This window comes from Geotrypetes seraphini, chromosome 5 (assembly GCF_902459505.1).
Source record: "Geotrypetes seraphini chromosome 5, aGeoSer1.1, whole genome shotgun sequence".
Classification (NCBI taxonomy): domain Eukaryota; kingdom Metazoa; phylum Chordata; class Amphibia; order Gymnophiona; family Dermophiidae; genus Geotrypetes; species Geotrypetes seraphini.
The window spans coordinates 28720117-28737743 of NC_047088.1; the positions used below are offsets into that span (position 1 = coordinate 28720117).

General features: G+C 42.7%; 1 protein-coding gene across 7 annotated transcripts in view; it reads right to left on the minus strand.

Annotated features, from left to right (window-relative positions):
- Nucleotides 1-17627, minus strand: part of LOC117361316 — a 192098-nt gene that overhangs the window by 117250 nt on the left and 57221 nt on the right. For all 7 annotated transcript variants that reach the window (XR_004539627.1, XR_004539626.1, XR_004539628.1 and 4 more), the window contains 3 exons: nt 15120-15258; nt 11859-11908; nt 590-771 (listed from right to left, as the gene is read on the minus strand). Coding sequence is in view for 1 of the 7 variants with exons in the window: in XM_033946481.1 (XP_033802372.1) it covers nt 590-771; nt 11859-11908; nt 15120-15258 (371 nt within the window). In the remaining 6 variants the exon portion in view is untranslated. The remainder of the gene's footprint in view (nt 1-589; nt 772-11858; nt 11909-15119; nt 15259-17627) is intronic.

A 17627-nucleotide genomic window follows, 5' to 3' on the forward strand; every position in this document is an offset into this window, starting at 1 on the left:
TAGGACGGGTACAAGTGGATAGATTTTTCACTCCATCAAAAATTACAAAGACTAGGGGACACTCAATGAAGTTACAGGGAAATATTTTAAAAACCAATAGGAGGAAATTTTTTTCACTCAGAGAATAGTTAAGCTCTGGAACGCGTTGTCAGAGGTTGTGGTAAGAGCGGATAGCGTAGCTGGTTTTAAGAAAGGTTTGGACAAGTTCCTGGAGGAAAAGTCCATAGTCTGTTATTGAGAAAGACATGGGGAAGCCACTGCTTGCCCTGTATTGGTAGCATGGAATATTGCTACTCCTTGGGTTTTGGCCAGGTACTAATGACCTGGATTGGCCACCGTGAGAACGGTCTACTGGGCTTGAGGAACCATTGGTCTCACCCAGTAAGGCTATTATGTTCTTAGCTCTGGTGGCCCCAGATATTCCATGTTAGAGCCTGAACATGGCCTGGCACTCATACTAGCACTACGTGCTTTCTTCCTCTTCCTCTTCCTCCCCTCTCCTAAATGAAATGTCTCAAGAATAAAGGCTGATGTTCAGTTGCATCCCTGATGTCATGGCCTGGGTCTGTTATGTCAGCATTACTAGTACCTGAGATGGTTGCTTATGCTCCCTGAGTCGTTCTCCCTGACTCTCTGGTTCTAGCATCTCGATCCCTTCATCAGAGTACAGTGATTGGAAAGTCTCAAAAGAAGCCTCTGGTCTCCTCCTGATGCTCTGTTCATTACTTTTATTTTTCTTAGGTACAGAAACTATATTCTTGGCTTTTTTAACTGTAGACATAAATTGTTGAAAAATATATATATATAAAAAACAAATGTTAAGAATGCTGGCATGTTTCCACTCTCTTTCTTCATTTAATTTTCAGGACAGGCTGGTGCAGTTCTGATTTTATGTCTCAGAACAACGTGTGAAAATACACAATGGAACATGAACATCAACATTTAACTAACACCCCCCCCCCCCTTTTACAAAACTGCGGAAGCAGTTTTTAACGCAGGCCGGTGCACTAAATGCTCTGCGCTGCTCCCGTCGCTCATAGGAACGCTATGAGTGTCGGGCACAGAGCATTCAGCACGCCGTCTGTGCTAAAAACTGCTTCCGCATTTTTGTAAAAAAAAAAAGGGGGGGGGGGGAAAATTAGGTAAATAGGCTGACTGAAAATGACCCACCCTCCCTGTGATAAAAATATGCGCTCATGGTTCTTTGAGTTAGTGTTGCATCAGGCCTGTTATTTTGCATTGACTGTAATTACCACCTTAAGCAGCCATCTAGTCTGTATAATGGTTAAGCTGGCCCTGAGGTTGGACGCCCTGGCGACCAAGATGTCCAAGGAGGCAATTTTTAGAAAAAAATTATTTGGACGTCCTGTTCGAAAATGGCCGTTTCTCCACTTCTGAATTTGGACATCTTACAGGAAACATCCAAATTCAGATATCCGATCAAAAATGCCCCTCTATGTAACTTACTATTTTATTACTCTATGTGCACCACTCTGATACCTTTTAGGCCACTCAGTGGTATATCAAATTTTAATAAAGATAAGATAAGAAAGTACTTTACATTCCTGCTCTATTACAAATTTTAAAAACACAACAACTCAGTAAACAAAGTTCAGGCAATAGTTCAGCAATGAGAAGGGAGCTATCCAGTCATTTGCACCGAGAGCCACATGTATGATTATCTACCAGTTGGTGGCAATTACAGACCTGGAGAAGCTGAGGTAAACAGAGGTAGGTAGAGGAAACCTGCAGGGACATTGTAGAACAGTACCATCTCCACTCTGGCAGCCCCTGTGCTATACTAGAGAGGAAAGGCCACCTAGAAACAGAGCATCATGGTAGTGTGGCAGGAAGTGATGCTGTAATTAGAATGTGCCCTCAGTGTGATGCAGTATTCCCTTGCACCAATGATGTGTCAGGTGTCTGAACTGGAGATTTGATCAATAGTAGGATTACCAGACAGCTGGGAAAACCCGGACATGTCCACTTTTTACAGGATTGTCCGGGGTCCTGGAAGGACTTTCCAAAACCTGGCAGTTTGTCCGGGTTTTGAAAAGTCCCAACGAACCTGATAGAAAAGCAACTCTTGATGATTTCAAGGACTGAAGAGACTGATCTTTGCTTCGTTATGCAGGGGATGATGTGCAGCGTAAGCTCTGCTTCTTTCTGGGTAATAGCTTCTACTACTAATGCTGGAGCTAGCTCGGCTGTGTAGAGAATCTTTACGGATCACTGGTGATTCCCGGAAGTGTGAAGATCGATTTCAAACACACTGTAGATAGAAAGGTTTTCTTCTGAAAAACCTCCCTACTTTCCCTGTATTCTGGATGCCGTTCAGGATGTCAACTCATATGGTGTTCCTCACGGTGCCATCAATATCCTAGGTCTTCAGGTATTAGTAAAGCTGTCAGACTTACAATAAGCGTCATGGTTCGTTGACAAACATACTCGATACTTATCAGATTCCCAGACAATCGATCCAGAAAACTTCCTTCATAAGATTTAAATTGAAAAATCATAACCATCTTCACAGTTAACCCTGAAGCAAATTCCAGTGCCTCCGTACAACTCCTGCTCCTTTTATTGAAGTGACATACTCAGCACAACGGAGTCCCTTATTCACATATCTCAAAGTGCACACAGCTTGCTAAACCAGTGTATTAAATTAGCAAACTCACTAAAAAAAAAAAAACACCTTTCAAGGCACCTTTTCAGTTCTATGAAAATAATAATATCTGATATTTGTCATTTAAATAAAGACACTGTGATTCACTCATTTCACTAAGACATTAGCTCTCCAATTTGGTTTAAATAATCCTGAAGCTTGTCCGGATCATCACGCAGCTCCTGATTGGTAAGTCCCGACTTTAGTACAGGAAGAGGTGGTCGGAGTATACAGCGAGTGATTTCCTTCACTCACTGGCGCTCCGGCTGACCTCTCCTGCCTCTCCAGATGCCCTCTCCTGCCTCCCCTGCCTGGTCATTTGCGGTTGGAAAATACCATGAATGACCGGGACTGTGAATCGCCGACTACGAATTTGCGGGGGAGCAATGTATAGAACAATCAAGCCATTGTGACATCACTGATGAGGTTGGCTCTTAGGCTTTGGTGGAATGAGGCATTATGACATCACAATCTCAGCTCTGGAATGTTGCTACTCTTTGGGTTTCTGCCTGGTACTTGGGTCCTGTTGGAAACAGAATACTGGGTTGATGGACCTTCGGTCTGTACCAGTTTGGTAATTCTTATGTTCTTATGACAATAAGGACATTACTGGGTTTGCATTTAACTTTTAAATAAAGACTATGGTAAAATAAGGGAAATGGCTGAAGAAAAACTAAAAAGAAGCAGCTGCAAAGGTTAAGAGTTTACACTAAGCATAAACATTGTTTAAAATTACCATCTTGGAAGCCCAGACCAGAAGTTGTCTATGTATTAGAAAAGACGGAAGGAAGGCCAAACAGAACATAAGAACTGCCATCTCTGGATCAGACCTTCGGTCCATCAAGTCTAGCTATCCGCACATGCGGAGGCCCAGCCAGGTGTACACCTGGCGTAATTTTAGTCACCCATATCTCTCTATGCCTCTTGTAAGGAGATATGCATCTAGTTTGCTTTTAAATCCTAGAACGGTGGATTCCGCAATAACCTCCTCTGGAAGAACATTCCAGGTGTCCACCACTTATTGTGTGAAGCAGAACTTCCTGATATTTGTCCTGGACTTGTCCCCTCTTAGCTTCAGTCCATGTCCTCTTGCCTTGACTGTTAGGGGGAGATTCTAAAACCTACCAATTAACTTAGGCCCTCCTAGCACCTTCCATAATTGAAAAATTCCATTAGAAATGGCAAAAGAACAACAAGATTAAAACACCTACCATCACCTAAATATAAAGGCTCCAGAATTGCACCTATGTAGACACTTTATGGTGCCTACCGCCACTATTGGCCTGGCATGGCATGTGTGACTGTAATGCCGGAAGTGGCATTAGGCACCATAAAGCACCTATGTAGGCACGATTCACAACATAGATAGGCACCAGAAAGGTAGGCCTGGAAAACCCTGGCCTACATTTCCGGTGCCTATTTGTCCTAGAGGTGTGATTCTGTATATGGCGCCATGGCAGTGGCCACTTTTTAGGCAGCCGCCATTATTAGCACTGCATACAGAAACCGGGCCTTAGTGCCAAAAGATGGAAGATGGATGGGCCACTGTTGGAAACAAGATACTTGGCTAGATGGACTCTTGATCCGACCTAGTAGGGGCTTTTATGCTCTTAGGCAAATGAAGAATATGAAACTGCATAAGCTCTAGCAAGTTAGATACAAAGCCCTTATAAGGCAGGCAAAAAAGAACAGGTTTGCCACAGAGGCAAAAACTCTTAAAATTTTTTCAGGTACATTCAAAGTAAGAAGCCTATAAAGGAATCAGTTTTACCATTAGATAATCAAAAGATAAAAGGGGCACTCAAGGTCAACCCCTTAGTGTAGAAGAAATATGAAATTTATGAATTAAAGAATGACACGGGGACAAATTTTTCCCCGTCCCCGCAGGAACTCATTTTCCTGTCCCATCTCCACAAGTTCTTTTCCTGTCCCTGCCCCATTCCTGCAAACTCTGTCCTCATCTGCACAAGCCTCAAACACTTTAAAATCATAAGTGTTTGAGGCTTGTGTGATTAAGGCAGAGCTTATAGGAATAGGGCAGGGACAGCGATAAAATTCACAGGGAAATTGAGTTCCTGCGGGGACTGAGACAAATTTGTCCTCATGTCATTCTCTAATATGAATCCTTTAAGATCCCTAACATAGTAACATAGTAGATGACGGCAGATAAAGACCCGAATGGTCCATCCAGTCTGCCCAACCTGATTCAATTTAAATTTTTTTTCTTCTTAGCTATTTCTGGGCAAGAATCCAAAGCTTTACCTGGTACTATGCTTGGGTTCCACCTGCCGAAATCTCTGTTAAGACTTACTCCAGCCCATCTACACCCTCCCAGCCATTGAAGCCCTCCCCAGCCCATCCTCCACCAAACGGCCATACACAGACACAGACCATGCAAGTCTGCCCAGTAACTGGCCTTAGTTCAATATTTAATCTTATTTTCTGATTCTAAATCTTCTGTGTTCATCCCACGCTTCTTTGAACTCAGTCACAGTTTTACTCTCCACCACCTCTCTCGGGAACGCATTCCAGGCATCCACCACCCTCTCCGTAAAGTAGAATTTCCTAACATTGTCCCTGAATCTACCACCCCTCAACCTCAAATTATGTCCTCTGGTTTTACCATTTTCCTTTCTCTAAAAAAGATTTTGTTCTACGTTAATACCCTTCAAGTATTTGAACGTCTGAATCATATCTCCCCTGTCTCTCCTTTCCTCTAGGGTATACATATTCAGGGCTTCCAGTCTCTCCTCATACATCTTCTGGCGCAAGCCTCCTATCATTTTCGTCGCCCTCCTCTGGACCGCCTCAAGTCTTCTTACGTCTTTCGCCAGATATGATCTCCAAAAATGAACACAATACTCCAAGTGGGGCCTCACCAATGACCTGTACAGGGGCATCAACACCTTCTTCCTTCTACTGACTACGCCTCTCTTTATACAGCCCAGCATCCTTCTGGCAGCAGCCACTGCCTTGTCACACTGTTTTTTTGCCTTTAGATCTTCGGACACTATCACCCCAAGGTCCCTCTCCCCGTCCGTGCATATCAGCTTCTCTCCTCCCAGCATATACAGTTCCTTCCTATTATTAATCCCCAAATGCATTACTCTGCATTTCTTTGCATTGAATTTTAGTTGCCAGGCATTAGACCATTCCTCTAACTTTTGCAGATCCTTTTTCATATTTTCCACTCCCTCTTTGGTGTCTACTCTGTTACAAATCTTGGTATCATCTGCAAAAAGGCACACTTTTCCTTCTAACCCTTCAGCAATGTCACTCACAAACATATTGAACAGGATTGGCCCCAGCACCGAAACCTGAGGGACTCAACTATTCATCTTTCCTTCCTTTGAGTGACTTCCATTAACCACAACCCTCTGGCGTCTGTCCGACAGCCAGTTTCTGACCCAGTTCACCACTTTGGGTCTTAACTTCAGCCCTTCAAGTTTGTTTAACAGCCTCCTATGAGGAACTGTATCAAAGGCTTTGCTGAAATCCAAGTAAATTACATCTAGCATATGTCCTCGATCCAGCTCTCTGGTCACCCAATCAAAAAATTCAATCAGGTTCGTTTGGCACGATTTACCTTTTGTAAAGCCATGTTGCTTCGGATCCTGTAACCCATTAGATTCAAGGAAGTACACTATCCTTTCTTTCAGCAAAACTTCCATTATTTTTCCTAATTTTATCTGTAAACTGATATTAGAGTCTTTGCAGGTGAACTAGATAAATTATTTATATTATTAAGAGTTTCCTGGTTCTTCTCTCAACTCAGGTGTTTTTCTGTGTAGCCCTGTGAACAGAATAGGAACCTCTAGGGAGCCAGCTCTCTGTATATTCCTTCATCAAAAACAAGGACATGAATTTACAAAACCTCCATTTAAGAAAAGTAGCGTGAGAACATACATTATGGCCCTCAATTTTACAAGCTCTATTCACATTTAACATATGCATAAATCAGTACTTAAACAATATAAGAATATAAGAATGATATGGTGTACTTAAAGTGTTACATGAAGGAAAATCAAGTGTATATTTATAAGATCATAAGAATTTTATTGATGCACTTGTTGTGATATGCAAAACTGAATAAAGAAATTTAAAAAAAAATAAAAAATCAGTACTTAAACATATAAAGAGTTCCATCGGCAGGTTATGTGTAAGCTATAAGCTGTTTGCCTGAACTTTTCTGTCTTTGTATCATCCCCGACCCTGATGAAGAATGAAACGCGTCGGTGGGGAATGAGACAGTAACTGTTCAAAAACCAATTAAAAGCTAAGTCTTTATATTCATATATTGAAAGAAAATTTACTAGATCTAAGCACAGGCACTTTATGAAGTTATGACAAAGATAATAAACTAAATATACCGATTTAAACAGTTCCAGTGAGGAGAGCCACCACACAAGATTTGGCAAGTTCATAGTGTAAGTGTGGTAATCTGAGGGACTTCGGTGTATATATAAAAAAAGAGTAAAAAAAAAGAGTACGTTAGTAGAATGAGCTCTTGAAGAATTATTATTGACATTTATGTTCTACAAGATCAGGGTTGGGATTTACACCTGCTACCAAGCACATTTAGGATTTGGCAAATAGCGGCTACTAAACAACACTCCATTAGAAGAATTAGGAGGATTGCCCCCTTTATCTCCCAGTAGTTTGTGTTCCCGTCCCCCATTGTCAAAATGGCAAGAAAATAGTGCCAAGATTCTAGCCGGTTATGTTTCTAAGGTTGCAAAAATCAGTTACAAAAATGACCAGTTACATGCCATCCATTTCTCTTATATTTTAGAACAGACTGGATGTCAGCAAATTTGTTCTACAATACTGATAAAATTTGAGAAGCATCGACCTGTATGCTTCAATCCTACTTCTACCACCTGTCTAAAATGGGGCTGCACTTATAGTTTACTTCATAAAATTGGCATAAGTTGAAACGTGTTCATGTAACTCCCTTCTGCTCCCCTTCTACGATGTAGGGAACTGGGCAAGGCTAGGGGAGAGTCTTATTGGTTAACACTGTCCGAAACCAGTTAATCAGGTACAAGTAGTACACACCAGATGGGATAGTTGCTCCAGTGGAAGGTTTTACTGCACATAAACCTTTTCTTCACCAATAACAATCTCGCAAATTGCATATCTAGCAGAACATGAATCTGAATGCTCTGTTATCCACAGCAACTCCAGTATACAAAGCGGGTAACAGCCACCATTTCATTCTCTAACTGAGACCCATCCTGGATCTCAGAGCACTCAACAAATTTCTAGTCAAGGAGAAATTCAGAATGCTATCCCTCGCCCTGCTTTATCCTCTCCTCAATCAGAACGACTAGCTATGCTCTCTGGATGTCAAGTAAGCCTACACACATATTCCAATTCATCTGGCTTCCAGGAAATACCTCCGTTTCCAAATCAATTGATGTCATTACTAGTAAAAGGTCCTTCCCTTTGCCCTGGCATCTTCTCCCAGAGTTTTCACGAAGTGCCTGATTGTAGTGGCCGCATCTCTCTGTTCCCACAGCCTCCCTTATCTGGACGACTGGTTGATCAAGGCTGTATCATCTCAGGAAGTGGGCCACGCAACATCTCAGACCATTTCTTTTCTTCAGGTTTTAGGATTCAAAGTCAACTTCCCCAAATCACATCTTCTTCCAACTCAACCTCTGCAGTTCATTGGGGGCAATCCTAGACACCACTCTCATGAGAGCATTTCTTCCTCAAAATCGCCTTCAGGCTCTCATCCGCCTTTGTCGGCAATTGCTTCCTCTTTAATTCATCTCTGCCAGGCACATGATGGTTCTTCTAGGCCACATGGCTTCCACTGTCCATGTGATACCACTGGCAAGGCTACATCTTCACACTCCTGAGTGGACCCTTGTTTCTCAGTGGTCTCAAGCGATGAATCGTTTCTCACAACATATATCTGTGACATCATCTCTTCTGCAGTCACTTCGATGGTGGATAATCTCCTTCAATCTATCCAGAAGTCTCCATTTTCACTTGCTCCCTCATCACAAGGTCATCACGACAGACACATTCCCTTATGCCTGGGGGGCTCATATGGACGATCTTCAGACTCAGGGTCTTTGGACCTCCAAGGAATGGAAATTCACATCAATTTCCTGGAACTCAGAGCAATGTTTTATGCTCTCAAGACCTTTCATCATCTTCTCAGCTCCAAATCCTCCTCCTTCACACAATCAAGTAGTCATGTATTACATAAACAAGCAAGGAGGTACGGACTCTCTTCTGTTATAAAGGGAGGCCCAGAAAATCTGGATTTGGGCAACGGCTCGCAATCTTTTCCTAAAGGCTGACAGAGCATTTGCATAATTGTATATTATTTGTGTCTTATGTTTAGGATAATATATTTTTACTGTGTATGCATGATTACTCTCCACCCTGGATACGAGCAGGCTATAAATAATAAACTACAAACTATAGTGTCTATGTTTTCTATGTAGTACAAATTCACAGGCTTCAAGCCCCTTCATGGAGTAGGCATCAGATTTTAAACTATTGCAGTTACTTTACGCTCCTACGTCCTGGGCATTTTAGTGGGAATCAAGGGAATACTTGTTCTTTCTCAAACTGATCATCTATGTGGACATTCTCTTAATATTTCTATACCACAATTTCTTCTACAAGACCCCAGCACCTGGGCTCTCTCCAGATTTCTTCTTTAGAATCTGGGATCTCTCAATCTCTCTCTCAGGGGAAGCTCCTGCTCCCAACTCCTAAAACATAGTAACATAGTAAGTGATGGAAGATAAAGATCAGCATAGCCTACCAGAAAGGTCGCCAGGGTTGAACTTGCCACTCTGTGCAAGTTACTCTCACCCCTTTCATAAAAGGGCCCATCCTGAGATAATAGATGATGGTGTTTGCCAAACCGGTCCATAGCCTGCCAGGGGGTACAGAGGCATACACACTAGCCTCTGAAGATTTCTTTAGAGTTGATTCCACCAGGAGAAACTAATGTGGGAGCTGTGGTTTGTCAAACCCAGGGATAGGGACTACTCTATATAGAGAATCCAGCTTGCGGGGAGCCACAGGGATGTAAGTGGCGTTTCTAGATACTTGTAGAAGGTTTCCCTTAAGATATCATGGAGGGGAAGCTTGAGAAGTTCCTTGGGTGGTTGATCGTAGTCCAAGGCATCCAAGAACTCTTTAGATCTTTTAGAGTCAGCTTCCAAGGGAATGGACAAGGTCTCAGACATTTCCCTTAGAAACCTGGAGAAAGATGATTTTTCAGACACTACTCAAGCCTCTTGAGAAGAGTGACGAATTGATTCTTCATCTGAAAAGCCCCCCTCATCAGATAGAACAGGATCTTGATCAGAATCTCCCCAGAGGTCTGAATCTTGAGTTGTCCGAGGTCGGTGCTGAGCACTTGGTATCGAAGGCTCGAGATGTTTTAACTTCTTCAGTGCCTTTCCGGACCACACCGATATCGTCTCAGGTGACATCTGAGTTGAAGACGACCGGTGTCGATGAAGCATCGGTGTCAGCTCCTTAGTGAGACCTGGTGGTACTGATGGAGACTCCTGTGCAGGTGCAACCGGTGTTGATGGCTCAGACCGGACTGGCACTGGGGGAGTTGGTGTCGACATGGGCAAAGTTTGAGTCAGCACCAGCAGTTGGAACTGCTCACGTAATTCCTCTTGTAGCAACTCTCAAATCTGTTGCTTAAGAGTAAGCACTGGTACCGTTGGCTTTTTTGATGGTACCTTTGGTGCGGCTCTACGCTCCGGCAATGAGGAGGCCGATGTCGAGGCACTCAGCGAGATCGGAGCGGAGCGTTTCTTGGGTCTCCTCGAGGTCAGCAGGATTGGCTCACTGCTGATTTGACCTGAGGCCCAGAGGGGGTGGGGGAAGGCTTCTTAGCTGGCTTACCCACTGAAGTGTTCGACACCGAAGATGGTTCCGTCGATGTCGATTGGTGCGGTGTCGATTTGGCTGGTGCCACCGACGTCAGCAGCAGTGTCGAATCACTCTCCATTGCGACACCGAAGAGGAGGCGTTGCTGAATCAGGCGGTTCTTAAGAGTCCTCTTCTGCAGGGATGAACAGTGGGAACAGGTTTCAGGATGGTGCTTAGGCCCCAAGCACTGGAGACACTAGCGATGCGGGTCAGTCACAATGCGGGTCAGTCACAAAGTCCACATGTTTTGAAAACCATCTGCAGGCGGGACATTGAAGGGAAGGCAGCCTTGGCTAAATCAAAATCCGAGGCCAAGGTGGTCAAACAGGCCCCGCTGGACCGAACCCACGAAAGAGAGAAAACAAAAATTGTTACTTTTTTTTAAAGAAAAAGAACTTATCAGATGAAATAAAAAGAAAACTGACTGAAAAGTCAGAAATCCACAAGAGCAGGAAGGCAGCAAAAAAAAGTTTCAACAGCCGTTGAAAAAGACGCGTCTTCTTAGCTCCGAGAAAACTGAGGGACCATGTGCCCTATGTCGAGCGGGAAGGCACTCGAGCATGCGCGGTTTGGGCTATCGCAAACTTTCTAAAGTCTTAAAGTGGTGATGCACTTTTAAAGTGGTCCATATCGGGGCTCCTTCGGTGTCATCACCCATACGTAAGTATATGCTGCTTTCTTGTCCTGGGATAAAGTACAATTCAACATAAAGCTTACAATTTTGTTAACAGCATAACAGTAGTAAAGACCAAATACAAAAATAAATACAATGAATGAAATAAACTCAAAATCAACAAATTGCCCAGTGGAGCAGTGAATGGCCTTGTCCACACAGTTAACTGAGGATCGCGCTGAAGATCTTGCGGTCCAGCAGCCCCCTCCCTCCTACCTCCCAATCGCGGTCTGGGTATCTCCCTCCCTCCTTCCTTTCTCTGGCTTACTTTAATTTTCATCTTAACAAGCCATCGGACTCATGAAGTTGCGTGCGGCTGCCAGAAAGTCCTCCTCTGATGCAACTTCCTGTTTCCGGAAAATTAAAGTAAGCCAGCGAAGGTAAGGGGAAGAAAGGGAGGGAGGGAGCTGCTGGACCAGGCGAAGGGGGATGGAGAGGAACAGATGCTGTACACTATGGTGGGGAATATATGTGGGGGCGGGGACAGGGACCCAGCTCGTGGTGACGGGATGGGGATGGAGCTCGTGGGGACAGGGACAAATTTTTTCCCCATGTCATGCTCTAATTTTAAATCAAAGTCAAAACTTTGGCTCTTACCCTTTTTCTTAAGTTTCATCACTGTACTGTCTTCATTCATGCTTCTTAAACTAAAATATAAAGATTCTTTTCAATACTTAAAATATCTTTTCCAATTATATATTTGTTTCTGAATAGCATATGCTTATCCTTTTAACTCCATTCTACTGGATATTCTAATCAAGTTAGATCTGCTAATTCTAGTATTTTATTTGTTTTAAGAGTTTATAAACCAGATTCCCGAGTTCTAAAAGGCTAGTCCAAAGCAATGTTCAAATACAGAAAATAAAATCAGAGTAAAATCACAAAAGCAACCAGTGAATGCTTCATCTACCGACCCCCAGTTCTTTATACTGTACCTTCAGGTCAACTCTAGAGCTTAAACATCAACACATTGCTCTTCAGTCAAAAACCCCCAAACAAACCATATCTATTTAGCTGGTTTCTCACTCCTAATATCTCAGAATACCCATTGTTGTAAGGTTTCTTGCAGTCAAACTAGAAACAGCCTAGGTTTTCCTGTTTTCCTGAAGGACAAATAATTCAGTTCTGCCCTAATAGGTTTTGGCAAACTATACCATTTCTAAGAACTACAATTAAAAGGACCCAAGATCAAATAATTAATCATGGACAACAAAGCAAAGTAGCTGATGAGAACATAAGAATTGCCATACTGGGACAGACCGAAGTTCCATCAAGCCCAGTATCCTGTATCTGACAGTGGCCAAACAAAGTCCCAGATACCTAGATAGATCCCAAGTAGTAAAACAGATTTTATGCTGCTTATCCTAAGAATAAGCAGCGAATTTCCTGAGCCTTCTCAATAATGGACTATGGATTTCTCTTTTAGGAAGCCAGTGGTGGTCCCTGTTGACCTACCCACCTGCTGGACATCCCCCCCCCAGACACTCCTCCAAACCTCCCTCCCACCTTGAGCACCATCAGGGTTGAAAATGGCGATGCATAATCCCTAGTGGTGCACCCTGTTGAAAAATGACCCTTTAAACGGATAATTTTATTTAAATGTGTTTTGTTTGGATTATAAATAGATAATTGCTTTATTGTTTATTTGTATTTTAGATATGTTTATATTATTCATTGCTTGGAGATCACTTCATAAACAAGTTATCAGATTGAAACTGATCATTCTCTACACCTTGAATATTGTGTGCATTTCTGGTCACTGCATCTCAAAAAAAGATATAGCATAATTAGAAAAGGTACATAGAAGTGAGACCAAAATGATAAAGGAGATGGGACAACTCCCGCATAAAGAAAGGCTAAAGAAGATGGCGCTCTTCAGCTTGGAAAAGAGACAGCTGAGGGGAGATATGATAGCAGTCTATAAAATAAAGGATGGAGAAGAACTAGTAGATGTGATTGTGAAATCACTTGTTTCTTCTTTTGAACAGTACAAGGACTAGGGGGCCATACAATTAACCTACTAAGTAGTAAATTTGAAACAAATCATAGAAAGTATTACTTCATGCAACATGTAATTAAGCTCTGGAACTCATTGCCAAAGAACTTGTAAAAGCAGTTAGCTAAGCAGGGCTTTTAAAAATAAGGTTTGGACAAGTTCCTACAAGTTTATTAAAAATTTGTTATACCACCTTATCAAATATTTCAAGGTGGTTGTACAATAAAATCAAGGGGATATCAAACAATAACAAAGAAACAAAATCATCGATTAAAACAACAGACAAATAAGACCAAAGGACATACTGAAACGAGTGGGAGAAAAGGGAGAACTACAATATAAATAAAGAAAAGACAGAAACACAGGAAAATACAAAAGGCCAAACAGCAAAAAAATCTGTTGTACTCCTTGGGAACCTGCCCAGTGCTTGTGACCTGGATTTGTTCCTGTTGAAAACAGGAACTTTGATCTGGCTCAGTTGCATAGCTACAGGTAGGCCAGGGTGGGCTTTGGCTCACTTTGTCTGGTCACCAACAAGGTCCCCAAAACAGTTCAGTAGTGGCCACTCCCTTCTCTCCCTCTCCTCCACTCCTAGATCCAGCAACTTTTCACACTCCGCACCCCACCAAACCACACATTCCCCCTCTATGTCTGAACCTTCACCAGCAGCAGCAGTGATGCATATCTGCTATGCACACTGGTCCCAGAGGCTTCCACCTGCCTTGCCCTGCTCTGAACTGACATCACATCTTGTTTCCTTTCTGACAGGATACAGCAGAGAGAAGCCTGTGGAGCCAGTGCAGGCAGCGGATATGCACTACTGCTGCCGCCAGTGAAGGCTCAGAGGTAGATCAGGGAAGGTGGGAGTTTGGGAGGGGAATTCCTGGGCCACCAACAAAGGGCAGATATTGAGTCCAGGAGCAGAGGAGATAAGAGAAAAGGCAGGAGGTTTGAAGGCCCAACCAAAATGGCAGGTGTGGCTATACTACTAGTCTGGCTAAGTATGGCAATGCTTATGTATTTATGTACAATGGGGCCCATAGCAAGATTACAGGAGGGAGGATAGGCAATTCCCACGGTTGGCAGCGAACCCAAAAATTCAATGGTGACCGGCATTGAATTTCCAGAGGTTTGTAGGCCACCTTTGACATAGCCAATTAAGCCAATATTCATCGGCTGACCAGCTAAATTATAGTAGTCAAAGACAGATCTGTTATTTATGCAGGTCTGTCTGATCACTAAACTTAAAGCCGGTCAGCCAATGAATATTGACTCTAACTGGCTATGGCTAGTCTCCAAGGGCCAGATTCTCTAAACAGCGCCTAAATCAGCAGCCACCTGCGTGTCAGTCAGATTTAGGTGCAATTTAAAGAATCACGGCTAACGGGCACAAAGCGTAGACGTCGGAAGTGTAGGCTAGGATTTTACGGGCTTACATTGCAGACGCCTAAGTGCTTTTGAGAATCGCATCCAACAGTGCCTAAGGTCATCTCCGCCCCTAACCATGTCTACTTTGACCTTAGACGTCGTTAGATGCATCCTTAAGTGCGATTATGGCACCTACCTTCATAGGTGTCTACTAGTGCATACTTTTTTTAATGAGTTTTTAATCAGTTTCTAATAACGCAGTCAATTACCGCACTGATTAAAACCAATTAAATCAACTAAGTTAGACGGCGATATGACTCTAAGTGCTAATATTCAGTGGCTATCTCATGCTCAATATTAACGCTTAGCAGGCTTAGGGCTATTTAACCAGCCAGGAGTTGTCCTTAGCCAGTTAAATAGCGCTGAATATTGAGCAATATCTACTTAAATAAATATTACAGCATTCCATTTCAGTAATAAAGCATTTTCCTTACTCTGTGCCTTCATTCGATTGTGGGGCTCCTTGCCGCCCAAATGCTTGCTCTCTCTCATGGGCTATAGGATCAAGCACCACCACCACTATTTGATTGATGAAATCAGGATCTGACAACCTGCTCAGTACCGGCTCTAGGACTAAACACCAAAGTCACGTCGTCAGTGGACTTTAGGTCCCGGATGTTTAGCAATCACAAGCCCCTACACCGGAGCATATTCATGATTTGTTTCATATAGTCAGAGAAGGAAAGAGAAGCAAATACCAGACATCATGTACAGAAGGAGCAACAACTTTTTTTGAAATCCAAAGTGCTGAAAAGTCAATATCAGTCCTTTTATTTTTGGCACAGAACCAGAGCAGAACAAAGCAGAAACTTGCTTTTTAACTTTTATTTGAGCCCCCACCAAGATGGCGTCCAGGGTGGACCAACCTTCTGCCCCCAGCTTGGACCCTTGTTCACACCCTCATAACCTCATGCTTAGACTACTGCAATGTACTTCTAACAGGTCTCCCACTGAATTGCCTTTCCCCCCTGCAATCTGTACCAAACTCTGCTTCAAGACTTATCTTCTGCTAACTTCACTACACCTTTCTCCTCAAATCACTTCACTGGCTCACTATCCGCCTTTGCATACAGTTCAGACTCCTATCACTAACCTACAAGTATATTAATTCTGCAGCCCTCTCTTGTCTCTCCTTATCCACTTTCCCAAGAACTCTGTTCCTCAGACAAATTTTTTTATCTGTACCCTTCTCCTCTACTTCCAATTCCAGACTTCGTTCCTTTCAGCTCACTGCCCATATGCCTGGAATAAACTACCTGAGTCCGTCTGCCATGCCCCTTCACTTCCCTTGTTCAAAGGTAGGCTGAAAACCCACCTTTTTGAGACAGCCTTCAACTCATAACCCTACTCCCTTCTGCTCACCCCTAGCCAGCAGTTTAACAATTTCCTCTAAATGTAACCCATACCCTGGCACCCTTTGATTGTTTAGATTGTAAGTCATTCGAGCATGGACTGTCTCTTTTATAACTCTGTGTACATCTGGTAACGCTCTAGAAATAATTACTAGTAGTAGTAGGCTGCAGGCTTTCGTTTGATGCCCACACCAATAGCATTCCGCTGCTGTTCCCAGTTGAAAATGATGGAGCTAAGCAATAAGTGATATTGACTGAATGTATGAGGAAGGTGGATAATTGGCTGACAGAGCGGAAAGGTTTGGAATGTTGCTAAGTTGGTGTTTTGGAGATGTAACTGGTCCACCCTGAATCTTAGTGTGTTGGTAGGTTCAGAAAGTCTAAAAAAGCAAAAACAGGGGAAAAAACAAAACCACAGACACAAATGTACCAAAGGCTAAGTGGAATTGTCCAGATCAGAATGATGTGCACTAATGAAAGTGTCCTCCAGTGCATCTGATAATATAGGAATCTTTATTCATTCAATGACATAAAAATACATCCAACGACCAAGCTTATTGCTTGGAGGCACAGTCTCTGATTCCTTTGCGCTTCCACCATAAATTTTTGTTGGAAAAGGCCCCTGGTCTTGACTTTACTTCCTTGAGTGAGTGTTGGTCTATTGATTTGGGGACCCCTATTTCTGTAGAATTGCTAAAGGGCTCTTTGAAGTCTTTTAAGCAGTCCTGGGCTTCCAATCCCTTGATTGAATTGCAATATAAACTGCTTCTGCGGGTTTACATTTCCCCTGCCAGAGCTTATCGTGCTGCTCTTTGTCCGGATTCCTGTTGTCCTAAATGTGGGGGGATAAATGCAACTTTGGGGCATATGTTTTATTCTTGTTCAGTTGTTTTGCGCTTTTGGAAGATTCTTCATCGTCACATTGCTCAGCTTTGGAACACTCGTTGTTTGCCTCATCCAAGGATGCTCTTCACGACTTCAGCCTTGGCTCATCCTGTTCCGGAGGCCTACATACTTTTTTGAAGCGTGACTTATTGTTTGGAAAGAAATCTATTTTGGTACATTGGCTAGATGCACATCCTCCTACCTTGGCACAATGGCGTTCCTTGATGATTTCTCAATTGAAGATGGAGCGTTGTGACATTTCTGAGATGGACTCCGTTATGAGCCATCAATTACAACTTACTTGAGAGCCTTTCTGGGCCATGTATTGAATATTTGATTGTTTGTGACATTTGCTCTTCTGATGCTCCATGCCTTTTATTTCTTTATTTTATTTTTTTTAATTTTACATTCAGTTATTTTTTATTTCTTTTGGGTGGGGGGTAGGGGAGGTTTTATAGTTTTGAAAATTTGGTCTATTGGTTTTTGATTGTGCTTTTGACCAATAAACAGTTTTGCATATACATTCAACGACTCAATGACTCGACATGCACATGTTTCGGCCAACAGGCCTTCCTCAGGAGTCTTGAGAGCCACCAATGTATATATCTAGAGTATATTCCCACTCTGATAGGTCTTGCCGGACTTCGAACAAAAAAGAAAGTAAACTAAAACTTTTCAAAAAGCGAATATGACAACGTTTTTAGC